Source organism: Mustela nigripes, chromosome 14, assembly GCF_022355385.1.
Source record: "Mustela nigripes isolate SB6536 chromosome 14, MUSNIG.SB6536, whole genome shotgun sequence".
NCBI lineage: Eukaryota > Metazoa > Chordata > Mammalia > Carnivora > Mustelidae > Mustela > Mustela nigripes.
The window spans coordinates 95,031,352-95,058,898 of record NC_081570.1 but is presented as its reverse complement, the minus strand read 5'-3'; the positions used below and the strand labels follow the sequence as shown (position 1 = coordinate 95,058,898).

At 40.3% G+C, this 27,547-nt stretch overlaps 1 protein-coding gene and 1 pseudogene across 1 annotated transcript; both read right to left on the bottom strand.

Annotated features, from left to right (window-relative positions):
* CD53 (CD53 molecule) lies at window positions 1-27,547 on the bottom strand. The gene is made up of 8 exons (XM_059375708.1): window positions 27,395-27,547; window positions 7,290-7,369; window positions 5,628-5,804; window positions 4,064-4,138; window positions 3,453-3,548; window positions 2,853-2,933; window positions 1,681-1,764; window positions 1-869 (listed from the first exon to the last, which is right to left on the bottom strand). Exons 2-8 carry the CDS (start codon window positions 7,350-7,352, stop codon window positions 798-800), a joined length of 648 nt encoding a protein of 215 aa, XP_059231691.1. The 5' UTR covers window positions 7,353-7,369; window positions 27,395-27,547; the 3' UTR covers window positions 1-797.
* On the bottom strand, window positions 17,650-19,015 carry LOC132000633 (heterogeneous nuclear ribonucleoprotein A1-like; annotated as a pseudogene).

Genomic DNA, 27,547 nt, shown 5'->3' with positions numbered 1-27,547 from the left:
TTGAGGTCATAAGCTGTTTTATTTATTGAGGAGATAAAATAGTACATTAACAAAACCTTATTTGATAGAAAAATAATACCAGAACTCTTACGAATGTGATTATTAGCTAAACCACTAGAGATACCGGTCCTGCTAAGTTCTTCCATAGCTATGTAACTCAAAGGCTAAGAGACTGGCTGAAGTCAGGATACGAATCACTGGGCAGTTACTTCTAGAAAGACAGAAAGAATCAATAAGGTCCTTTAATAAGGAAGTTGCAAAGTTTCTCTTTGGAGAAAGAGTACTCTGTCATTCCTATAGTGAAGGCCCAGGCCCAGTCAAAAGGAAAAAGAGGGTTGTGACAATGATCCAAAGAGTCTGGCCCCAAAGGTCCCTTCAGCTTCTCTTTTGCTTGGTTTTGCAGAGTGGACTGGACATGATTTAGAGGCTGGAGCCTTATTTGACAACAAGCAGATGCAAAAATTCAAGTCCCAAACCCATCCTTTGATCTTGAGCCATTAGTGCAGGTTCTCTTGGCTTCTCATGTCCAAAAAATGCTCAGGTATTAGTGTCACCACCTTGAGGGACATAGCTGCCCCATAAGTGGGTAAACCAGAACAATTTCTGGTGCCTGAGATGGGAAATGTCTGGCTAATACCTTCTTTTCTGGTTTTATGATACAGGGACCAAAACAGGGAAAGGATGAGAAGGGGACAAAGACACCAGGCCAAGAGATGACCATTTAAGGCTTCATGCTAATAACTGATTTTGGGTTTCCAAAGATGAAATAAGCCTCTCCAACACAAGGCAGTATCATGTCACAGCCCTAGGGCCTGGCTGGTTTTATCAATCTGGCAGTTCAAGGTCAGCGCAAAGGACATCCCCAACACCTGAGAAAAGAGTTGAGAAAATGTGAAGTCTTCATAGGAAGAGCCATCTCTCCCATACCCCTGGGATTAGCCCCAGAGAAAAAGAGTGTCCATCACACAGGAACCACCCTTCATGCCATGATTACCCAATTCCTTCTCTCTTCTCTCCTTTTGCTTTAGAATTGTAGTGGGGGTGATGGTGTCAGAACAGTAGAGGATAGAATGTTGGGACATCTTGGTCTCCTTAAGAAGTCACTTGTATAGTCAAGTACTGCACAAGTCAACACTTTGTGCAATGAGTCATCTTTACCCGTGCCCTGAGATTCCTTAGTTTCCAAGCAAAGAAAAATTATTTCCCTCTGAGCTTCTTGATTACATCTTAGCTCTTCTGTGACATACCCAAAATACTTGGGTATAAAATTAGTAGAAATGTCACATAATAAAAAAGAACACAAAACTATCCCTAATTCACCCCTGACTTACCATGCTAAGCAGAGAAATTATGATTATGATTTTTATCATCAGCTCCTGCTTCCCATACAAGGCTACTGTATCACAAGCTTTTTCACACTAGCTCAGTGAATGACCAAAGTAGAGGTCTGCCTGATGATTTTTAATTTGACTATAAAGCACTCATATCTCTTAGTGTTAAGTTGACCAGATAGATTTTGTAGCATATTTTCTGAGCCTTAAATTGGTAATAACATCATTTGCTACCTGACTGGAGAAACTCACATTTACTGAGCATGTACTATGTATCTGGTACTGGTCTAAAACTTTACTTGACTTACCTAATTTAATCTTCACAATAGTCCCATGATTAAGTTCTTACCTGAATCACACATACACAGATAGTGATGATTCCAATGTGCAGGAAGTTGGAGTGAAACCACAGTTTTGCTTGTGCATAGCAACCCTAGAAAAAATTGCAAATCCAAAGGATACCAGTATATTATTTGACTTGATAAGGAACCTGATTTCAGAAGATAGTTCATATTTTACCTTATGCCAAAAGACTTAGGCAATTTTTATTTCCTTTCTGTGTATGAAGAAATAGGCATAAAGCAGGGAATATTAAACTACAGACTTTTCTGGTCTTGTTATCATCATAGTAGCACCTAGATTTCTACATACAGAGTTAGAATGGCTCCTGAGAGGCATTTCAGCAATAGATGTCTTTATGTTCTTTAAACATCCCCTGCTGACTTGGGACAAATAAATGGGGAGATAGCCTATGCAATTCTAGAGTTGGTTGCATTTCAGCTTCTGCTGAAACCTGAGTCTATCATAGCCCTACCAAGCTCCAGGCCAGAGCTAGTTGGTGAGTATCTCAGTCTTTCTTCATAGACCTAAAAATTTCTGGAGATTTTCAAACAACCCTAAGGTGGATAACACCAGGTAACAGGAATTTAGGAACTTAACCTTGGAATATAATCTTGGCTTCTTCTCTCGCCCTAGTCTGGAGGTCTAACATAACACAATGAAAAAAAAATAAATAAGCAGGCAGGTTGTTTCAGTAGTTCTACCAATTCTCTTTCCTACAACTCCAGACTCTTTTACTAATGATTCATTTTACCAAGAGGCTGGATGTTGCCATTTCCAAGGAAGAAAAGCAGAGAAACAGGAAAAGAGGAAGGTTTTCTACCTCAACTTTATAATTTTCACTTTCAACCAAAATACCTATTTCTTGCTCAAGAAAAATGTAGATATAATCCTCTGCCACTATCACATAAACTTTTCCCCTCTAATGTAATAGTTTAGGGTAGCAAGATTTGTGATGGCATCTCTAGTCTAATGAGCTTTTTCCTTTCTTTTCTTTTGTCTAGTTGTCTGGACAACTTTTGTCTAATTTGTCTAGTAACCTGGGATTTCTCCCTGGCCTCTATTTTATCCAAGGTTCCTTGTTTCTGGTTGGGAGGACTAAGTCCTGTATGACTAGAGTTTCTAAGATAATTGAAAGTTTAACCAAAGAGGCTAATAACAGAAAAGTTGCCAAAAAATTACCTGAACTTGTGGATTTGAGGGACAAGATGCTGGTGGGTGACCGCCCCAATCACTTGTGCCATTTACACCACAACATTGCAGCTAAAAGCCAAACCCCCAAAAAACATGATGGTTAGAAAGTTAACAGAAGGAAAACTGTAACTTGGAGAAAAGGTGGGCCCTTCGGATCTGACTGTAGTGGAAAATACAGAATTAGCTTAACTACTCTGGCTCCTTAGAACAAAATATTTTCAGATCCATTATACCATTTCATTCACATAAATCTCCTTCAAGTATAAAGGGCATGTTTAACTTATCCATATTTTACAGATGAAAAATTAAGTACACAGGGGATTCAGTCTGACATGTTTGGGTCTTCCTTAGATCTTAGTAGGGCGTAGACAGTGAACCTACCTGAGAATGTGAAGGATGAGAGAATGTAGAGAACTTTGTACCAATCAGACAGATTTGTGTTTGTGACTACTAAACATTATTTTGGACCTAGGGGCTGCAGACCTTAGGTTCTGGACCTTTTAAGAAAGGAAGTTCCTTTAGCCTCCAGGCACTGAGGTTGGAAAATTAAGTCTGGGCTAAGCTGAGGAAGATTCCATCTATACTCACAAATGTCTGGATGGAATCCCATGTTGCTCTGGTGCTGTTGTTCGAGTGGTATTGCTGGATGCTCTCAGTCAGGCTTGTAGACACATAATTATTCAACTGGGTGGGACATATTCCAGCAGAGAAGACATTATAAAAAGCAGGTGAGTTCAAGGAACAAGCAATTTCTAAAAATGACTGGTGGTTCCATTTGCTCCTCCCTTCCAAATGATCTCCTCAGAGCTAAGGAAGTGAGGAGCCAGAGTTTATATACAGGGCAAAGTGCTGAGACTGAAATAGCATTGCAGGAAGAAGTTCATAGTAGCCTCTTGTCTTTCCAGAACTCTGGTTTTTCAGAGGGAGACAATCAAAGCATGGGCTCTCTTAGGCATGGAGACAGACATTTTCTACTGCCAGACACATAGAGGGAAGGAAGTAGGTGGAGGATAAACTTGTTTTTACTTTTCTTCCTATTCATCCTTCAAAGCATGATTCAATTGCAATCTTTCATGAAATTCCATCCCCCCCCATTTACAGTTAATTTCTTTCTTCCATCCTTCCACTTTGCCTCTATCTCTATTACAGGACTTCTTCTCCCCCATCAGAAATACAATAATTTATTCTTTATAGCTTACCTTCTGATCATACACGAAGAGCAGGATGGCCATGGTCACCTCAGCAAGGAGTATAATCAGCAGCAGGAAAAAGAACTGAGGCAAAGTAGAGACATGCTCATAGCACTGATCCTAGTTCTTCCCTCACTCCCACTGCACCCTGGGAGTATCCAAACATGTCTCCACACGTGTACAGAAGTTCCTATTTCTGCTTTCTCAGGCCCTCATAAGCCTTTTGTTTTGTGAGGGATATGTGTCATTCTTGTGCAATTAGACTCCAAGTCTTTAGAGGGCAGATCAGCTGTCTTCTAACTTTATTCTCCTCTTCCTTTATTCTAAGGAAGACCCAAACATGTCATGTGCCTATACAGCTCCATGCACATAATGAGTATGAAATATTATTTGTTGAATCAGTGAAGCAATTTTGGCATCAGCTTTTTGAAACAGTTGAGCAAAAGAGCAGTAAACTAAACTATATGTCTTTAGTTTGGGGTCTGGTCCCTTCTGCAAGATCAGGGTTATTTTGGGGTTGGGATCAGGTGATGGTGGAAGTTGAGAGGAGCCCTATACAGATGTGGAGAAGAGGTATTCTAATCACAGTCCTAATACTTGGTTACCTCTAGCTGTAGATGCGTACTCCCTTTATGCTAATTACACACAGCAGAAAACACATTGTCACTTATCCTGCTTTCCCTTTCTATCGCAATATTATTTTTAACTACTTAAACCTGTTTAATCTTTTCCCTATGTCTATCAGCTCCCATCTTTTGCCATTAATCTGGGAACTGAGAACAGGAACTTTTTATTCTATGTCTTGGTTTCAATTTAAGAGTTGACCCATAAGGGAAAGAAAATTAACCAAATAACCTAAGGAAGAACCAAGGTGACTGGGAACCCTTACTAAGGATGGAGTAGTACTGCTATATCAAGCACTGTTCTGGGTCCACTTAGAGATACAAGGAGCTCTTCTTTCATAGAGCTTACAGGTAAAACCTAAGCCTAAATGTACTCTTCAGGAGTCTTAACTGATAGGGAACAACAGAAAAGCTCTAGCATCTCTCTTGTTAGATCACAATGGCTACCACCTAGGGCCTCACTTAAGTTGGATCATCACACCGTCATGTACCCTGTGCGGATCTGAGATAGAGAAGCATCTTCTGTCATTTTAGGAGGGCCACAGTACTCAGAAGAATCTAGAGACTAGATTTTCCATCAGTTAATGACTCTGATTCAGATCCTAAAAATACATACTGATGTGAAAGCATTTAAGCAGATGGATAACACTTGATTTCAACCAGACATGAAGAAATAAAATGTCATAAAGGGAAATTATGACAAAGGCCATTATTAACACTGTACAATGAATCCCAAGAAAGATAGCAATGTCCTCTTCCACATATCCCTGGGACCCCAGACAGAAACAAAATACTATTGCTCTAGACAGATTTGGCCAGCTTAAAGTGCCAATCCTATGTTCCTATGATTTCCCTGTGCCCATAGGTTAGCTACCAAGGAACATCTTGCCTGGGACTTAAGGTATCATGTCTCTCTACTTAGGGTACCACATCTGCTGCAAGATACTCACTGACATAAGCAGACACTTGTTCTCCTTGATGGAGCCCATGCAGCCCAGGAAGGCAACCACCATGATAATGGAGCCCACGATGACAAATGCATTGCCCAGTGTGAGGGAGGGGAACAGGCTGAAATTGTTGTGGACCAGGAGATAGATCCCAAAGCCCAAAATGCAGCAGCCACAGAACTGAAAGAAAGAATCCCACAACATTCTTGAATATCTGCTCACATTTTCACTTGAGATTAGGGTGGAGGGTGGGGTAACCATGTTATGGGTATTAAGGAGGGCACATGTTGTTATGAGCACTGGGTCTTCTATGGAACTAATGACTTGTTGAATACTACATTAAAAACTTATGATGTACTATATGTCAGCTAATGATAATAATAATAATAAAAATTTTTTCTTAACTTTCCCACCAAAGAATCAAAAAAAAATCATATCTTTCCATTGGCTCTATCAAGACTCTCATGAACAACTTCTTTTCCCAGCTTTCCCCTGCACCTAGAAAAGAAGTGATCCTACTTTCCTCCTGTGATGTCCCACTCATGCTTCATCTTACCCATATCAGATACCAGGGAAAGCTCGCTGTGAGTAATATAGTATCTTCAAGCTTCAGCTCTCCTACTCCTTGTTCCCACAACATCTTACACATGGTCTTCCCTTTGGAAAGCACAACAATGTAGAGGGGATGCCTGGCTGAGAACTTTATCTTGCTAGGCAGAAAACTAGAGAGCCAAACTTTTAAGAATCTTCTAATAGACACATGAGTGCAAACTGATCCTATATTTGAAATTCAATTGCTAAATTTGGTGCGGTGAAACCTTCCCAGAAAAGATGATGTCCCTTTCAATCAGTTACTCATCCAAGGGATTAAGGGAGGGAGGGGAGCAGGAAAGTGTTATTTATTCACAGAATAGAGAGTCTCAGGTTTCTCACCCATAGATGTCAGCAGTGAGCAGTAATAGCCTCAAGTCCCCAGAGAGAGGAAGAGCCTGCCAATAGATCTGCACTGGATAAAGATGTGGTACATATACACAATGGAATATTATTCCATCAGAAAGAATGAATACCCACCATTTGCACTGACATGGATGGAACTGGAGAGGATTATGTTAAGCGAAAAAAGTCAAGCAGAGAAAGACAATTATCATATGGCTTCACTCGTATGTGGAACATAAGCAATAGCATGGAAGACCATAGGGGAAGGGAGGGAAAACTGAAGTGGTGGGGGGAATCAGAGAGGGAGATGAACCCTGAGACTATGGACTCCGGGAAACAACCTGAAGGTTTCAGAGGGCAGAGGTATGGGGAGATGGGGTAGCTGGGTGATGGGTATTAAGGAGAGCATGGGTTCTGATGAGCACTTGGTGTTATATGAGACTATTGGATCATTGAACATTACACCAAAAACTAATTTTGTACTATATGGTGGCTAACTGAACATAATTAAAAAAAAGATAACTGCACTGGTACTTTTCGATTTTACAGGCTTAGACAATGGCAAAATGGGAAGAGGGGAAATTATTACTCCCTTGTTTTAAGCTGGGTATGCCATTCAGACATGCATGGGTTGCTCTCCACACCACGATGGATCTTCAGTAGAGGAGAGAGAAATAGAATGGAGCTGGGAGGAGATGAGCTCCACGTGCTCAGAAGAGGCACACTTACCCAAAAGAGCAGGTTGAAGAAAAACAGAACGTACTTCAGCAATTTCAAGCCGCTCATGCCCATGCTGGGATATTCTTACCCTAAAAAGTGAAAGGAAAAAAAGAGGAAATAAGTTACCTGGCTCTGTAACGTGACACTGGTGAGCAGACAGTATAAATGTTCAGAGTTCAAGATCTCTTGGGTTTGAGCTGTGAGTATCCTCTGGGAAGTTTCTCCAAACTCCCTGTTTTCCCCGTCTCTGAACCAAGGTACCAATTGGTTTATCTTGGACACTCACTTTTGCTCCAATTCGCAAGCCAAGAATACTTATCACTGAATTAAGCACTGTAGAGGAAAGCAATAGAGTTGCTTTTGGAGGAGTGAGTCACAGTAACACAAACTAGGCCAGTGCTCAGAGAAAAGTGCTTGGGCATTTACTCAAGAAAGCAGGCTAGGGGTCAGGAATTAATCAGCTGTGGAGGTCAGTGACTTGATCAACCAGTTCCTTAAATGCCCTGAGATGTATATATACTACATTTGGTAAAACTCTCCACATGAAAGTGGGAGGAACATACATATGTATGATTCATTCTTCTACTGAAGAAACATTTATGATGTTTTTTATTCTAGATACTGTGGGAGATATAACTGTGACTAAGTAGTAGCTATCTTCCAGGAGATGTCAATCTTATAGTAGAGATAAAACTAGCTATCAAATCCAATGGAGAAATGAAGAGATAGCAATGAGAACTTGATTTAAAAATATATATGTAATTTCATTTTCTCAGCAAGGTATTAATGTGCAAACTCTCACCCTCAATTCTAGAGATCTGAATACACAATTTTGAATTTTCTCTCAGACATAATTTGGCTTTATAGAGTAACTCGTATTTTAAAACCACACATAAGCCTGCTATATATAAAGCAGAATGCTATTTTATTGGGGGTTTTTCCCATTAGAACTATGCCTTTTCTAGTATATAGATTGCTTACACAATCTATTGCCTGTACTCTCTTAATAGTATCAAGCTATCCAGAAATCAGATGGTCTTGAGGGATAGGTCATCTAGGCTATTAATAAGCCTGATGAGCTATTTGTATTCCACAATAAAATAATCTCTGTTGTAAAGACCAAATATATATATTTATCTCATATCATTTTGTCCTTCTCCTTCCCTTTCCCCTTCTTGTCTTGACCCTCAGTATTATTCTTAATTCTTCATCAATATTTTAGCCAAGTTAAAGTAAAATTGATTATATTATAAGTGTGTTTGTATATACTTGGGAAGTTAATATGATGACTTACTACATAGGCTTTGAGGTCAAACTTGAATTCAACTCTCACATATGCCACTAAAAAGCTCCATGAGATTTGGAAATTTACTTAACATTTCTAGTCACAATTTATTCCTATGTAAAATGAGGGGTAATACTTACACCTCCTAGGGTGGATGTGAAAATGAAATGATCTTACAACAGAGACTGATATACCACTGTACTCAGTAAATGGAACCCATGATTATTTTGTCTTAAAGAAACTCTCTGGGGAGGGAGAAATGGAAGTATACAAAGTTCCACTATGCGGTGTGGTAATGTTATTTGAAGACAGACTGTGATGAATTTAAGATGTACAGTATACACCATAAGGCAGCCTCTAAAATAGCAAAATGGGGAATTAATAAGTCACCAAAGGATAAATAAATAAAACTTAAAAAAATAGGCCAGCAAAGGAGATAAAAAAAAATTTTAAATACTGGATTAGTTGAAAGAAGCCTGGAAAAAAAAAAAAAGAGGAAAAGGAAACTGCTACGGTCTGAATGTTTGTGTCCCCACAACATTTACAGGTTGAAATCCTAATGCCCATGATGGTGTAGCGACATAAGGTTTTGGGACGCAGTTAGGTCATGAGGGTGGAACTCTCCTAAATGGGATTAGAGATCTTATAAAAGAGACCCCAGAGAGCTTCCTAGCTCCTTCCATCCCGTGAGGACACAACAAGAAGTCTGTAACCCAAAAGAGTGGTCTCACCTGACCACATTAGCATCGTGATCTTAGATTTCCAGCCTCCAGAACTGTGAAAAATATATTTCTGTTGTTTATAAATTACCCAGTCTTTAGTATATTGTGCAGCAACCTGCACAGACTAGGACAAAAACAAAGAACAGATGGGGAAAACAGAAAACAAATAGAAAGATGGGACAAAGAGAAAACAAATATGCTCAATTCTAACCATATTAATAGCAAGTAAATGAAATGGTCTAAGTACTCCAGGTATGCCCCAAGATAGCCAATTGGGTGAAAGAATATTCAGTCATGAATTATCAGAAAAAGAAGAAAACAATCCCACTTAAAAATAGCATGAAAAAAAAATTCTTAGGAGTAAGTTTAACCAAAGTGGTAAAAGATCTAGACACTGAAAAACAGACATTAATGAAAGAAATGTAAGAAGACACAAATAAATGGAAAGATATTCCATGCTTCTGGATTGAAAAAATATTGTTAAAGTGTCTGTGCTACCCAAAGTGATCCACAGATTAAATGCAATATATGTAAACATTTCTGTGGCATTTTTCACATATACAGAATAAACTATCCTAAAATTTATGTAGGATCATAGAAGACCCTGAATAGCCAAAGGTATCTTGAGGAAGAAAAACAAAACTAGAAACATTATACTTCCTGATTTCAAATTATATTACAAAGCTGTCCTAATCAAAATAATATGACATTAGCATAAGAACAAACACATAAACCAATAGAACAGAATAGGATGCCCAGAAATAAATCCATGCATCTATGGTTAATTTATTTAAAGGAAAGGGGCCAAGAATATATGATGGGGAAAAGACAGTTTCTTCAATAAATGGTGTTGGGAAAAGTGGTCAAGCACAAGCAAATGAACGAAATAAAAGCACTATCTTATACCAGTCACAAAAATAAAATCAAAATGGATTATAGACTTGATATAATAGTGATTTGAAGGGGACACATGTACACATGTATAGCAGCAATATCCACAGTAGTCAAAATGCAGAAAGATCCTAAATGTCCATCAACAGATGAATGGATAAAGAAAATATGGGAGAGCCATACAATGGAATATTACTCAGCCATCAAAAAGAATGAAATCTTACTATTTGCAACGATGTGGATGGAACCAGAGGATATTATGCTAAGTGATAAAAGTCAGTTGGAGAAAGACAAAAATTTCACCTATATATGGAATTTAAGAAACAAAACAGATGAGTATAGGTGAAGGGAAAAAATAAAATAGGATAAAAACAGAGAGGGAGGCAAACCATGAAAGATGCTGAACTCCAGGAAACAAATTGAGGGTTGCTGGAGGGGAAGTGAGTCGGGGGATAGGATCATTCGGGGTTGAGCATTAAGGAGGGCACTTGATGTAATGAGCTCTAGGTGTTATATGCAACTGAAGAATGACTAAATTCTATACCTGAAATTAATGCACTATATGTTACTTAATTGAATTTAAATAAAAAATTTAAAAATGGATTATAGACTTGAATGTAAGACTTGAAACAACAAAACTCCTGGAAGAAAACATAAAGTGTAAGCACCTTGACATTGGCCTTGGCAAGAATTTCTTGGATATAACACCAAAAACAAATGAAACAAATGCAAAGATAAATAGGTGGGTCTGCACAGCAAAGGAAACCATCAACAAAATGAACAGGCAACCTATTTAGTGGGAGAAAATATTTGCAACATATATCTTATAAGAGATTAACATCCACAATATATGAAGAACTCATGCAATTCAATAACAAGAAGCAAAAACAAATATATGATTTACAAATGGGCAGGGGAAGTGAATAGACATTTTTCCAAAAAAAGTCATACAAGTGGCCAGCAGGTATAAAAAAGATGCTCAACATTACTAATCACCAAGATGGAAAATGCAAGTCAAAACTTCAATGAGATATCACCTCATACCTGTTAGGAAGGTTATCAGCAAAAAGCTACAACAAGTGGTGAGAGGATATGGAGAAAGACAGCCTTCATGCACCATTGGTGGGACTGTAAATTGGTTACAGGCACTATGGAAAACAATATGGAGGTTTCTCAAAAAATTAAAAATAGAACTATTCTACAACTCAGCAATTCCACTTCTGGGCCTATATCCAAAGGAAAGGAAATCATGGTCTCAAAGAAATATCTGCACCCCCATGTTTATTGTAACATTACTTACATAGCCAAGACATGGAAACAACATATGCCCATTGACATTTCAATTTTTAAAAAATGTGGTATAGGGTGCCTGGGTGTCTCAGTTGGTTGGGCATCTGTTCACTGCTCTGGTTGTGTTACTGGGATCCTGAGACTGAGTCCTGCATTGGTCTCCTCACTCAGCGGGCAACTTGCTTCTCCCTCTGCCTGCTGCTCCCCCTGCTGCACTCTCTCTCTCTCTCTCTGACAAATAAATAAATAAAATCTTTTAAAAATGTAGTATAAATATACAAAAGAGTATTATTAAGCCATGAGAAACAAGGAAATCCTACCATTTGTGACAATATAGATGGACCTTGAGGGAATTCTCTCAAAATTCAGAAGACAAATAATCCCATTTGAAAATGGACAAAAGAGGGGCACTTGGGTGGCTCAGTTGGTTAAGCGACTGCCTACTGCTCAGGTCATGATCCTGGAGTCCTGGGATCAAGTCCCACGTCAGGCTCCCAGCTCCACGGGGCGTCTGCTTCTCCCTCTGACCTCCCCGCTCATGCTCTCTCACTCTCTCTCTCTAATAAATCAATTAAAAAAAATCTTAAAAAAAAAGAAAATGGACAAAAGAATAAAAAGAACAAAAGATCTGAATAGATAGTTCACCAAAGAAGATACACAGATGAAAAATATGTAAATGAAAAATAACTCTACTTCATTAATCATTAGGGAAATGTAAATTAAAACCAAAATGAGATACTGCTGTCTCCCTCCTAGAGTGGCTAAAATTAGAAAAAAAAAAAAAAAGACAAAAAATGACCATACCAGGGGTTGATGAAGATGTGGTTAGTGAGTGTGTAAAATGGTATATCCACTTTGAAAAACATTTTGCCAGTTTTGTGAAAAGTTAAACATATACTTACATGATTTAGCCATTCCACTCGAAGGTATTTATCAAGAGAACAAAAAGCATATGACCATACAAAGACTTGTACAGGAATGTTCATTGCAGTTTTATTTGTAATAGCCCAAAGCTGAAAACAGCCAAAAGGGCCATCAACAGATAAATGGAAAAACAAACGGTGATATACCTATCAAATGGTATACTACTCAGGAATAAAAAGAAGTGAACTGCTGATATACAACACAGCATAAATGAATCTCAAAATAAGTATGGTGGATGAACAAAGCTAGACAAAGAAAAGACTACATAGTGTATGATTCCAGGTATATAAAATTTTAGAGATAAAATGAAAACTAATATATAGCAACAGAAAGCAAATCAATGATTGGGGATTGAGGCAGAGGAAAGCAGTGGTGGTGGCGGGGGTTAGGTAATTAAAAGGAGAGGAGAGACAGGCAGGAGAAAGGGATTACAACAGACTATGACTGATCTTTTGGAAGTGATGAATGGTTGTTATCTTGATGTAGTGATGGTTTTATGTATGTATGTGTACATCAAAAAGTCCTATCTAATTTGTCCCTGTCCATCTCTCCAAATTCATGGCAATATACTCTGGCTTATAGTTTATTTTTAAAATTTTTTAAATTTATAAAAGCACTTTAGATATGCATGACATATGTACATACTAATATATACAACTCGATGAGTTTGGGATAAGTGTACACTCATGAAACCATCACTAGTATCCAAACTGTAGACATTCCTATTATTTCTTGAAGTTTCATTCCATCCCATTATTATTATTATTTTTATTTTTTGTGGTAGTAATACCAAATATAAGATCTACCCCCTTAGCAAATTTTGAATGTACAATACTGTATTGTTAGCTATAGTCACTATATTGAAGAGTATATTTCCAGAACTTACTTATTTTGGATAACTAAAACTTTGTGCCCTTTGACCATCACCTCCCTATTCACCTCTCTCCCAAACTGGTAGCAACCACCATTTGACCCTACGCTTTCATGAGTTTGACTATCTTATATTCCACATGTAAGTGACACCACACAGTATCTGTCTTCCTCTGTTGTGCTTATTTCACTTAGCATAATGTCTTCCAGGTCCATCTATGATGTCACATGAAAACAGAATTCGAAAAATAAATGACTCCATGAAACATTCCAGTGTCAGTGAGGGCATGGAGAAAGAGACGGGGGACTAGAAGATATATTTGAGCAAACCCTAACTGAGAACTTCCCTTATCTGGGGAATGAAACAAGCATGTATGTCCTAGAGGCAGAGAGGACCCCTCCTAAGATCAAGAAGAACAGACTTGAGGCACCTGGGTGTCTCAGTGGGTTAAAGCCTCTGCCTTTGGCTCAGGTCATGACTCAGGGTCCTGGGATTGAGCCCCACATTGGGTTCTCTGCTCAGCGGTGAGCCTGCTTCCCCTTCCCTCTCTCTCTCTCTCTCTGTCTACTTGTAATCTCTGTCAAATAAATAAATAAAATCTTAAAAAAAAAAAAAAGAAGAGCAGACTGACCCAAGGCATGTAATAATAAAATTCACAGGTCTTGGAACCAAGGAAACCACCTTAAGGGCAGTTAGAGGGGAGAGATTCCTTACATACAGAGGGAGGAACATCAGAATAATGTCAGACCTATCCATAGAGACCTGGCAAGCCAGAAAGGGCTGGCAAAACATATTCAGGGTACTAATGAGAAGAACATGCATCCATGAACACTTTATCAGGCAAGGCTGTCATTCAGAATAGGCAGAGAGGTAAAGACCTTCCAGGGCCAGCAGAAACTGAAAGAATATGAGACCAGTAAGCTAGCCCTGCAAGAAATATTAAGGGGGTTCTATAGAAGGATAAAGACCCTAAGAGTGATATAGAACAGAAGTTTACAGAGACAATCTACAAAAACAAGGACTTCACAGGCAACATGATAAAATCATATCTTTCAATAATCACTCTCAACACAAACAGCCAAAATGCTCCCATGAAATGGCACAGGGTTGCAGACTGGATAAAAAGATAGGACCCATCCATGTGCTGTCTTAAAGAGACTAATTTTGAACCTAAAGATACATCCAGACTGAAACTGAAGGGATGGAGAACAATTTTTCATAACAATGGACCTCAAAAGAAAGCTGGGGTAGCAGTTTTCATGTCAGACAAATTAGATTTTAAGCTAGGGACTATAGTTAGATAAGGACACTATATCATTCTTAAAGGGTCTATCCAACAAGATGATCTAACAACTGTAAATATCTATGCCCCCAACATGGGAGCAGCCAACTACATAAGCCAACTGTTAACCAAATAAAGAGACATATTGATAATAATATGTTAATAGTAGGACACCTCAGCTCTCCATTCAGCAACAGACAGATCATCTAAGCAGAAAATCAACAAAGAAGAGCTTTGAATGGCATATTCAACCAGAATGGGCCTCATAGATAAATATAGAACATTCTACCCTAAAGCAACAGGATACTCATTCTTCTTGAGTGCACATGGAACTTCCTCCAGAATGGACCACATACTGGGTCACAAATCAGGTCTCAACCTATAACAAAAGACTGAGATTATTCCCTGCATATTCTCAGACCACAATTCTATGAAGCTGGAATTCAATCATAAGAAAAAAATTGGGGGGTGCCTGGGTGGCTCAGTGAGTTGAGCCTCTGCCTTTGGCTCAGGTCATGATCTCAGGGTCCTGGGGTCGAGGCCTGCTTTGGACTCTCTGCTTAGCAGGGAGCCTGCTTCCACCTCTCTCTCTGCCTGCCTCTCTGCCTACTTGTGATATCTGTCAAATAAATGGGTAAAATTAACAAAACAGGAAACAACATGTGTTGGAGAGGATGTGGAAAAAGGGGAACCCTCTTACACTGTTGGTGGGAATGCAAGTTGGTGCAGCCTCTTTGGAGAACAGTGTGGAGATTCCTCAAGAAATTAAAAATAGAACTTTCCTATGACCCTGCCATTGCACTCCTGGGTATTTACCCCAAAGATACAGATGTAGTGAAAAGAAGGGCCATCTGTACCCCAATGTTTATAGCAGCAATGGCCACGGTCGCCAAACTGTGGAAAGAACCAAGATGCCCTTCAACGAACGAATGGATAAGGAAGATGTGGTCCATATACACTATGGAGTATTATGCCTCCATCAGAAAGGACGAATACCCAACTTTTGTAGCAACGTGGACGGGACAGGAAGAGATTATGCTGAGTGAAATAAGTCAAGCAGAGAGAGTCAATTATCATATGGTTTCACTTATTTGTGGAGCATAACAAATATCATGGAGGACAAGGGGTGTTAGGAGAAGGGAGTTGGGATAAATTGGAAGGGGAGGTGACTATGGACTATGGACTCTGAAAAACAATCTGAGGGGTTTGAAGTGGCGGGGGGGGGGGGGGGGGGTTGGGGTACCAGTGGTGGGTATTAGAAGGGCACGGATTGCATGGAGCACTGGGTGTGGTGAAAAAATAATGAATACTGTTTTTCTGAAAATAAATAAATTAATAATAAAAAAAATCTTTAAAAAATTTTGGAAGAAATTCACACACTTGGAAGCTAAAGATCATCCTGCTTAAGAATGTTTGGGTCAGGGGTGCCTGGGTGGTTCAGTCAGTCGGACAGTTGCCTTTGGTTTGGGTCATGATCAGGGTTCTGGGATCGAGCCCCACATCAGGCTCCCTGCTCAGTGGAGAGCCTGCTTCTCCCTCTCCCTTTGCCTGCTGCTCTGCCTACTTGTACTCTCTATCTCTGTGTCAAATAAATACAAATCACTTAAAAAATCTTCTAAAAAAGAATGTTTGGGTCAACCAGGAGATCAAAGACAAACTTAAACAATTCATGGACACCACAGAGAATGAAAACACATTGGTCCAAAACCTATGGGATACTGCAAAGGTAGTCTTAGGAGGAAAATACATAGCCATCCAAGACTCAGTCAAAAAAATAGAAAAATTCTGAATTTACCAACTAACTTTACACCTCAAAGAACTGGAGAAAAAAACAACACATTAAGCCTAACCCACACACAAGAAGGGAAATAATTAAGATTGGAGCAGAGCTCAATGAATTAGAAATCAGAAACACAGTAGAACAGATCAAGGAAACAAGAAGCTTGTTCTTTGAAAGAATTAGTAAGATTGATAAACCTCTAGCCAGACTTATCCAAAAGAAAAGAGAAAGGACCAAAATTAATAAAATTATGAATGAAAGGAGAAAGGTCATGACTAACACCAAGGAAATAGAAACAGTTATCAGAAATTGTTATCAACAACTATATGTTAATAAATTAAGCAACCTGTGGGAAATGGATGCCTTCCTATAAACCTATAAACTACCAAGACTGAAACAAGAAGAAATTGACAAACTGAATATAGACCAATAACCAGTAATGAGATTGATGAATCAGTTATTCATCAGTTGCCTATAACACCCAGTGCTCATCAGATCACATGCCCTCCTTAGTGTCCTTCATCCCAAAGATTTCATTCTTCTTGATGGCTGAGTAATATTCCATTGCACCTATACACCACATCTTCTTTATCCATTCATCAGTTGAGGGATTCTTGGGTTCTTTCCATAATTTGGCTATTGCTGATAGTGCTGCTATCTAAAAACCTAGCAATCAACATTGACTATTTCAGTGCCTCCTTTTTCACCTGTGCTCACAGGGTTCTTTGCTGAAATTTGCTGTTTTCTCTCCCTCTGACCCCTTAATTTGGTTAGCCACTACTCATCCTGACATTCAACCCCAGTGTCACTCTTCCAGGAACCTCTCTGATTATATCTGTTTCTCTGCACCCAAAAAGGTGTGCCCATAATATCTGCACATCCTGGTTACTGCCCTAGGCTTTTTGTTTTTTTTTTTCCAAGAGAATATTAAATCGTTTATTGATTACACATGATAATGGATGATACACAAGATTTAATCCTATCTATAATTTTATCTGATACCATAATTCAATTTAGGTATATTGCATAGGATGTGCCAACAATCATATTAATAACCAAATAAACTCCAGGACTTTGCTTGGGTGACCTTTTAATGGTGAACTCCAGGTTACAACACATTAACTGTCAGTTCAACTACACCAAGGTTTGTGGAGACGATGGCTTCTGTGCCCAAGCAGGTTGCAAATAAATTTCGAATGGAACCTGGCATCACCCTGAAGGAATTCTAACTTCACACTGTTGGGGTAGTATACCAAGATGGCTTCAGAGTAGACTAACTTTACACAACACATTTTTAAAAAAGACACATTTATTCAGCGTCATGATCAGACTATTACATTTAGCAATCAACAGCATGGATACAAAAAAAAAATCTACATTAAAACCCTTTGTTGGAATGCTTTACACTTTCCACAGAACAGAAACTAAAATAACCTTTTATACAATTAGTCACAAATACAGTCCTCGAGTTTTTTTGCCCATACACATGAGTATTGTCTAAACATGTCTTCTTTGTAGCAGCTAGGCCCTGCCACCACTGTGCTTGGCTGAGTTCACAAATCTCTTGTAACCTGTAGCTTCCCTGTCACTTCTCTGGCTCTCCTCTCCTGCTAAGCTTTGTTTCCTGGCAGTAATTAAAACCTTCTGCCACTTCCATAGCTGCTGCTGGAGCCACCATAGCCACCTTGGTTTCGTGGTTTGGCAAAGTATTGGCCTCCACCACCATAAGGGCCAGTGCTTCTGCCTCCAAAATTGTCTCCTTTCATGGGTCCAAAATTTGAGGACTGATTGTTGTAATTGCCAAAATCATTATAACTTCTACCACCTCCAAAGTTGCTTTCATCATTACCAAATCCGTCATAGCCATCCCCACTGCCACCATATCCACCACCACCTCGACTGCCACTAAAGCCACCTCGACCACTGAAGTTTCCTCCGCGACCAAAGTTGTCATTCCCACCAAAACCACCTCCATGACCACCACCAAAGTTTCCAGAACCACTTCGACCTCTTTGGCTGGATGAAGCACTAGCCATCTCTTGCTTAGAGAGCGCTTTCCTTACTTCACAGTTGTGGCCATTCACGGTATGGTATTTTTGAATGACAATCTTGTCTACAGAATCATGGTCATCAAATGTTACAAAAGCAAAACCCCTCTTTTTGCCACTGCCTCTGTCAGTCATGATCTCAATCACTGTTCGAAATAATCTCTTAGATGATGTTCTTCAGTGTCTTCTTTAATGCCACCAACAAAAATCTTTTTCACAGTTAAGTGGGCACCAGGTCTTTGAGAATCTTCTCTTGAGACAGCCCTGTTTGGTTTCACAACTCTTCCATCCACCTTGTGTGGCCTTGCATTCATGGCTGCATCCACCTCCTCCACAGTGGCATATGTGACAAACCCAAAGCCTCTGGAGCGCTTGGTGTTGGATCTCTCATTACCACATAGTCCGTAAGTGTTCCCCATTGCTCAAAATAGCTCCTCAGACTCTCATCGGTTGTTTCAAAGCTCAGACCTCTGATGAAGAGCTTCCGCAGCTGTTCAGGCTCTTTGGGAGACTCTGACTTAGACAGGACGGCGGTGGGAGGGGAGACTTTAACGATGCTTACTCGGCAGCGTCCACAGGCAGAAAGTGGCTCTTTGTTTTATAATTATCTCTTCCCTCTCTAGAATGTGAACTCCTTGAGAGTAGGAGCTAGTTTATTCATTTTTTAATCCTTGAGATCTAACACAGTCCCCTGATTACACTAAAAAGAGTAAGATTGTTCAATAAGCGTTTTTGTCAGTTAACTCTGAATAATCTGGTATGGTGGAATGAACATGACACTACAGCATCAGAAGCCTTGGGCTTGAAAATTATTCTACCGATAGACCAATCTTTTGGATGTGGGCAGGTGACTTACATAGAAACTTGGGCCAGATGCCTCCTAGGGTCACCACAGCCCCAACATCCTGGGATCCCGAGATCACCTCTTCAGGTCCCTGTAATCAAATGGTCCACAGAGAACCAACAAATGAAGCGCCCACAGGCCTGTGGGTATCCCTACTGAATTTTCCCCCCACAGATAGGAAGAAGAAACTCTTCTTTCTCCTTCCTTTATTTTTCATTTGCTCAGACTCCCACTGGTTGAAGGAGAAACCTACCCTTTTGGTGAAGATTGTCACTACTTTTACCACGTGCATGGCCCTAGTTTTCTTATTAACCCAGACAGAATGACACTCTATTTCCCCTTCCTTTCTTCACTGTGACTGCGTCAGCTATTGGGCTCTTGCCCCTTCCAGCCCAACTGTCTGGAAGAACTGACACCTCTTTGCAGTCAAAATCTGCTCCATGACTCATGGCTCTGTGAAGAAAGTCCCTGACGTCAGCTTCCAGGAAACCCCTGTGACCAAACTCCAGTTAACTGTGGCCAGGGATGAAGTTCACTTTTCAGTTCCCTCCAAGCATATCTTTGGCTAGTAAATTGTCTTGTGGATTTTTAGCTCAATCGCTCCTTTTTTTTTTTTTTTTTTTTTTGGCCCATCCTTGCAGGGCCATCATATCTAGTCCTGAATTAATTCGAACTTAGGAGTAGCTAAGGTTGGGAAAGAAACTTCAGGAAGCTATCAGTTCAATCCAGTCTTATGCGATCCAATCTTGGAGCCACAGCAAGATAGCTTTGGTGTTATGCGGACTATTATATTTATGAGATGTTAATACATGTTCCCCGAATGAAAACAAGCAAACAAAATCATAAGGAATCACTATATTGTGCACCTGAAAGTAAAATTATGCTGTATGGTAACTAACCAAAATTTTTTTAAAAGATTTAATTTATTTATTTGACAGACAGAAATCACAAGTAGGCAGAGAGACAGGCACAGAGAGAGAGGAGGAAGCAGGCTTCCGCCGAGCAGAGATCCCGATGCAGGGCTTGATCCCAGAACCCTGGGATCAATGATCTGAGCTGAAGGCAGAGGCCTTAACCTGCTGAACCAACCCAGGTGCCCCAACTACCAAAATTTAACTAAAAACTTAAAAAAAAAAAGGAATAAAAGGAATCCATGGTAAAATAAATTTGAAAATAAATAGGATTAAATAAAAATAAAAGAAAAAGCAATAAACAGTTCTTTTAATGAATGACGTTGGAGAAACTCATTACACGCTAATGTACATTGTTACTACAAACCTATTCTTCTTTTAAAGATTACTTATAACTGCTCAGAGAACATAGTGTTCCACAGAATAGAGTTTGATAAACACTTGTTGCAGAATCAGACGGATCTAATTTTGAATTCTGGCAGTGCTATATGCCAGAAATGTGGCCTTGGGCAACTAGTGTAATCTCTCTTCTTTCACAATTTCCTCATCTTTTTAAAAATGGTGATATCCACATGCAGCTCACATGTGGTTCAAGGGTTTAAAAGAGATAACATCTTCTAGATGGCTCAGCACCAGAGTACATGGTTCAGTGAGCACTGACTAAAAGATCAAGTTTAGAGATTCCTTACCATAAGGGTAACCCTGGGCTTTCTGCTAGATTTTCAGAAATAAAATACAGCAGGGGCCAGAAGGCCTTTAATAACTTTTTGCTTATTTCATTTTTTTGGTAAATACCTAAAAAAAAAAAAAAATCTGTGCCCCCTCTGTAAAAAAAAAATTCAAACAACAAAGAAAGTACAAGGTTGAAAGCATAAAATCTTCTGAAATCTCATGTCCAGAGAGAACCACCATTGACATTTTTGGTGAACACCTTTCCAGACATTTCTCCCTATATACAGATCGATTTGCCAGCTTACACAGAAAAACAAGGTACTCAGTAAGGTGACTTTTGGCTTCCTATCCTCTTCTACCCAGTGCCTGTGAAGCTTTTTGGTTCATCAGTGAAGAACAGTGGAAACTTGATTAACAAAAGATTTTTCTAAATAAGGAAGAAAATCTTCTCTATGAGGGTCCCCCAAATAAGGACAAAATAAATTTAAATAGATGATAGAGTTCACTGAGCCCTGCAAAATGCTGAATGTTTCATGAATGTGTTTTGTTTATAATCCTTGTATCAACCCTGTAACTTAGGTGTCAAAAGCCCCACTTTGCAAACAGGAAATCCAAGGCTCAGTCAACCCACATAACGGCACAAGTTCACCCAGCTAATGAACAGCAAACACAGGGCACAAGGCAAGGTCTCTCAGCCTCCCATACCACCTTCTTTCCACTGCCCCAGGCCCCATTTTGTGCCTCTCACTTCCCAACCCAACTCACGCCCTGCAGCTTGATGAGCCTCAGGAAGACTCCTTCCAACTGTCAGAGTGAACCTCTGTGAGCAGCGGCTGAGAGGAATGGGGGTTATGCAAGTATGTCTCTCTGAGGGAGTAATAAGCAATCACAGGGGGAAAGGTGATACTAAAATAAAACTAAACCAAACTAACATTTATGCATTGTTTTCCTCTCATCCTTCCCTCATCTTGTCAAAGGCATGTGTTTGTCATCTTAATCCTCCCCAAAATTGTGATCTGGTGAAAGCTTTCCTATTCAAAGCTGTTATCAGGGAGACAAATGGGTGATTTGTGTAGGAAAGAAAGAAGAAAGAAGCAAAGAGGAGAGAAAAAATGAGGAAAGACAAATCCAGATGATCTCGGAAGCTCATTTCCTAGAGGTTCTCTTTCCTTACCCCCAAAATATGTAGAATTTTGCTGTGGAGGATCCCTGTCCTGGAGACCCATCTATGGTGCTTTTAGGCAAGTATGTCAAGTGTGAGCAAGGTTCTCTGTGGGCTAATAAAATCCACTTCTGGGGCACCTGGGTGGCTCAGTGGATTAAAGCCTCCACCTTCTGCTTGGGTCATGGTCCCAGGGTCCTGGGATCGAGCCCCACATCGGGCTCTCTGCTTGGCAGGGAGCCTGCTTCCTCTTCTCTCTCTGCCTACATCTCTGCCTACTTGTGATCTCTGTCAAATAAATAAATAAAATATTAAGGAAAAAAAATCTACTTCTGTGGTATTCCCATCAAAAGTCTGAATAACCTGAATCTAGTCATGAAGAAACATGAGACAAGCCAAATAAAGAGACATTCTAGAAAATAGCTTGTCTATACACTTCAAGAATATCAATGTCATGAAACACAAGGAAAGACAAAGGAACTATTCCCGGTAGAAGGAGACTAAAGAAACAGGACAGTTAAAAGCAAGGTATAATCAGAGATTTCCAGTCACTGTAAGGATACCAATGGGCAACTGATGGAATCTGAATAAAATCTATAGATTGGTAACAATATTGTATCAGTGTCAATTTCCTGATTTTCATTAATATAAAGTAGTGTGTCAGAGAATGTATTTGTTCAGAGAAAATACACAGTAGGGACTCCTGGGTGGCTCAGTCAGTTAAGGGTCTGCCTCCAGCTAAGGTCATGCTCTCAGGGTCCTGGGATCGAACCCCAAATCTGGCTCCTTGCTCAGCGGGGAGTATGCTTCTCCCTCTCTCTCTGTCCCTCCCCCACCTTGTGCGCTTGCGCTCTCTCTCTCTCTCTCTCTCTCACTTTGTCTCTCTCTCTCTCTGTCTCTCACTCTGCACACTATCAAATAAATAAATAAAATCTTTTAAAAAAAGGAAATACACAACAAAGCACTCTGTGGGAAAGGATATCATGCCAGCAATTACTCCCAAATGAGAGAGCGAAGGAAGGTTAAATAAAATGTGATAAAATATTAATACTTGGGAAACCTAGGTGAAGCGGAGTATTCAGAAATTCTTGGTACTAGTTTTGTAAGTTTTCTATAAGTCTGAATTGAGAGAGAATGTTGAATATGAGTAAATGATCTAAGGAATCCTGGTCTTTAAGTCATTACGTGATAATTCCCTGATAGCATAAATACTGAGATCCCACAAGAGCTGTTTTTAGAAGGACAAACCATAGGATAATTCTTTAAGGCCTCTATTTGTTCCTAATAGGGAGTGAGTATCAAGCCACAAGTTCAAACTGAAAAGTTATGAGGTATCAAAATAATTTCTCACTCCCATTTGTCAGTCTAGTTCTCCTGAAATATAAAACGTCAAACAAAATGTGACAAATTAAATATGTTTCAAATATTCCATTTGCTAGCATATTGACTTCAGGTCAATTGGATTTATGATTAGATTGTATTTTTTCTGTTTGCTTATGTTAAAATGCACTGGAAATCTATTCAAACAAAGAACACAGTCTAATGATGCTTATTTAATAGGAGGTTTATAAGAAAAGAAAGTATAGTGTGTAATGGGGAGGAAAGAACATTCCATGGAGAATCTGGAATTATTATTTAACTTGTTTTAAGACTTTGGACAAGTTTCACCTTACCTGAAAAATAAGCAGTTTGCAATGTTATAAGGATAGCTAATGTTTACTGAGTTGAACACTTCATTTGAAACTAATATAATCCCGAATTCCATTTAAGTAACAACATTCTAACACTTGGAAAATAGGGCTCTTATTTTAAGTGGTTATTGAAATGTAGCCTTGTGGCACTTTTCCTTAACAGTTCTTGGCCATTGCTGTGATGTACTGATGTTCCTGCTTGGGAAGGACTGGTCTCATGTGCTGGTGACCTGGGGAATGAAAAGGGACCTTGCCTCTGTGTCGTAACCCAGAGATCCATGGCCTCCACTCTGGGAGTGCTCACCTAGGGGCTTTGGAAATGGCTTCCTTCTTCTCAAAGCCTGTGTCCAGACAGCCTTCCCACACTTGCCCTCCAGCTACAATCCTTGCCTCTGGCCCAGCCTTCACCCCTGCAGGCCTGCTTTGTGTAGCGGTCTCATTTCTCTGTTCCTTTCCTTGGGTGCTCTGAACCTGCGGCAGCAGCTGGGCCCCGGAGCTTTCTGAGGGCATGCACCCAGTTTGCAGGCCTGGGGTGGCCTGCACACACTGGGGGCTAGCTTGGACAGGAAGTAGGGGGCGGGGGTACTAATGTAGGAACACAAACAAAACCACTGTAACTAAATCAGCACAGCATTTTCTGGAACAGAAGCTGAGGGACCGGGGCCAGAACCTCATGAAGAGCTCCAAACTTCACCCTAACTCGGGGGAAATCGAGATTAAGGAGTAAGAAAGCTGCCCCTTCACCCTCATTTCAAGCCACATTCCATCAATTCTGATGTCTCAGGCACAGCCACGGCCAGGCCCAGACCTCGGACCTGCCTGGTTGTTTGGTCTTGCCTCTCACTTCCAGGTGCTAGGTTCTAGAACCAAGTAGAAGAGAGAGATATTCACCTCCTGTGCTCCTGCTCACTTGCCTCAGATGCATCTGGGATGGGGGCAGGTCCCACTCTTTGAGTGTGCATGTGCTGTGCCCCATCTGGAATGCTGTTACCCCCAGTCTCCATAGCAAACTCATATTTCTTTGAAAATGAGCCCAAGCAGTCCCTTCCTCTCCAAGGCACACTCCTACACTCCTCCCACATTTTGTGCACACTCTTTGTCCACTATCAAAAAGATCGCCTTGTGTTATATTGGTGTGTTGAGTCTGTACTCCACACCAGAATCTACAAAGTCTTCGAGATTGCTAAGCACATCAGTTATCTCCGGGTTCTGGGCCTTAACACAATGCCTAGCTGTTTGTAAGCTGTGGGGTGGACAGGAAAAGGGGAAAAGGCTTCATTTCTGGAGTCTGAACCCCTCTGGGTGGTCAGAGATCAACCTGAGGACACCAGAAACCAAAGACCAATGGATTTGACCTTGTCTGTCTGTGCTGGTTGATTACCAAAGATGAAGTGGCTTCAGCAACAGTAGCTGCAAAGAAATGGGCTTTGAATCATTTCCCATGGGTATAAAGGTGCCCAATCCTTTCATTTAAAAGCTAAGTACTCTTTTTTTTTTTTTTTAAGATTTTTATTTATTTATTTGACAGACAGAGATCACAGGTAGGCAGAGAAGCAGGCAGAGAGAGAGGAGGAAGCAGGCTCCCTGCTAAGCAGAGAGCCCGTTGCGGGGCTCGATCCCAGGATCCTGGGATCACTATCTGAGCCGAAGGCAGAGGCTTTAACCCACTGAGCCACCCAGGCACCCCTAAAAGCTAAGTACTCATAATTGGCCCACACAGAAAACAACACAGGAAATCAAGCTTCAGTTCAGTCTCTGCTCCAAACCAACCGCAATTTCAAAACAGTGCAGATTCCGGTAGAGATTGAGAAAGCAACCCTCCTTTGTTTTAACCAGCAGCTAAGACTCCTTTTGCTCAAGTCTCTTCCAAAGCAGTGATATATTTTATCTTCCATAGGAGTTCCTGAAGGGCAGGACTATTTTAGGGAGACAAATCTTGATCTTGCTATTTTTGTCTCCCCGCCAGAATCTTCCAAAGCAGGGTGCTTGGCCCCAGGAGTCACTTAATGCATGATCATTTAAAAAAACTCGTAGGACGCCTTGGTGGCTCAGTTGGTTGGGCAGCTGCCTTCAGCTCAGGTCATGATCCCAGCCTCTTGGAATCGAGTCCCGCATCGGGCTCCTTGCTCGGCAGGAAGCCTGCTTCTCCCTCTGCCTCTGCCTGCCATTCTGTCTGCCTGTGCTCGCTCTCTCTCCCTCTCTCTCTCTGATAAATAAATAAAATCTTTAAAAAAAAAAAGTCTGGTCAGTAGAGCATGCGACTCTTGATCTCAATGTTGTGAGTTAAGGATTACTTTAAAACCCAGTCTTAAAGGGCACCTGAGTGGCTCTGTTGGTCAAATGTTTGACTCTTGGTTTAAGCTCAGGTCTTGATCTCGGGGTTGTGGAATAGAGGCCTGCATCTTATTCCATGCTCAGTGCCTGTTTAAGATTCTCTTCCTCTGCTCCTCCACCGTACCCCTAACTTGCACACACACACACTCTCTCTCTCAAATAAATAAATAAAATCTTGTTTAAAAAAATTTTGAAAAAATAAAATATAAAATCTGATCTTTATTTTTAAATTCATGGCTCAATGGCCCCTGAGGTGCTTTGGGAATCTAGAGCCCTTGGAGGTGTTGCCATCCCTCATTGTTAGGTCGGTTAGTAATGGTCCTTGAGGGCTTTTCTCTCCAAGGGTATAATCAATTGAGATTCCTACAGGTCTTAGAAGGAGAAAGCTCTGATTTAGTGTTTCCTATGGTCTCCTGACCTCTAGTAATGACTAGGGTGGTCACAGAAAGCCAAAACCAAAGCCTGACTTTGACCTTCTGAGTCCATGAGCCACTCAGGTGCCCTTTAAGACTGGGTTTTAAAGTAATCCTTAACTCACAACATTGAGATCAAGAGTCGCATGCTCTACTGACCAGACTTTTTTTTTTTAAAGATTTTATTTATTTATCAGAGAGAGAGAGGGAGAGAGAGCGAGCACAGGCAGACAGAATGGCAGGCAGAGGCAGAGGGAGTTATAGGGCACAAATTAGAAATCATTACAATATCAAATTTTGTTGGTTGGTGCCTGTCACATTATATTTATCAATATTTATGGTTTGTATACCAAGGACATTTATTTGGCAGAACCCTGAGGACCACAATGTTCTTCCTATTGTTTGAAAACAATCAATCTAAGCATCTCTTTGGAGTGTTCAGCTTTTACCTCTTGATACACAGGCAGTGGGAATGCCCTGCATTCCTGACTCTGAGCTATTTAGTGGCTCTGAAGAATCACAGTAAGAGGCATGAAAATTGGTTGAATGAAGAACTGCCATCTCCCAGCTGCCTTTCTAAATGGCTCTGGCCGTTAGTTCTCTCCTCACTCTAAAATCACAAGATCTATCTACTAAGAGACCTGAGCATGTATGAAATCTCCCCAATGTCATGTCCCGCAGAAGGCTCCAGGCATCAGAAATGACTACACACAGAAATTCAAGTTCTGAAGCAATTTAAGCCCACGAGGTCCTGGCCCAAAGAGGTTTCAGATAATGGTCACCCAGTTAAATGAAAAGTCTCTATGGCCTGCTTGTCTTTTCAGGGGTGCCAAAATCTTAATCTTTTGACTTTCCTGCACTAAATATTTGTGAAATAGAAGTTCCAGGAGATTTTGGACTTACTGAAGAGGCATATAGACAATCCTAAGACAGCCCATCCCACATAATACAGTTCAGGTCTTATCAAGCCAGATCAAAATGTTACCCAACTTACCTTTTGCAGGCACTCACTCTTCCTTAGTCTTTTAGGCAGGATCAGTGATTATCCTTGAGGTGGTCACAATGAGGCTGGTAACACGGATGTCCGGGGCTATTTGTATAAAAGGAGAAGTGAAGGGAAAATAAATGTGCTCACACTGTGACAACA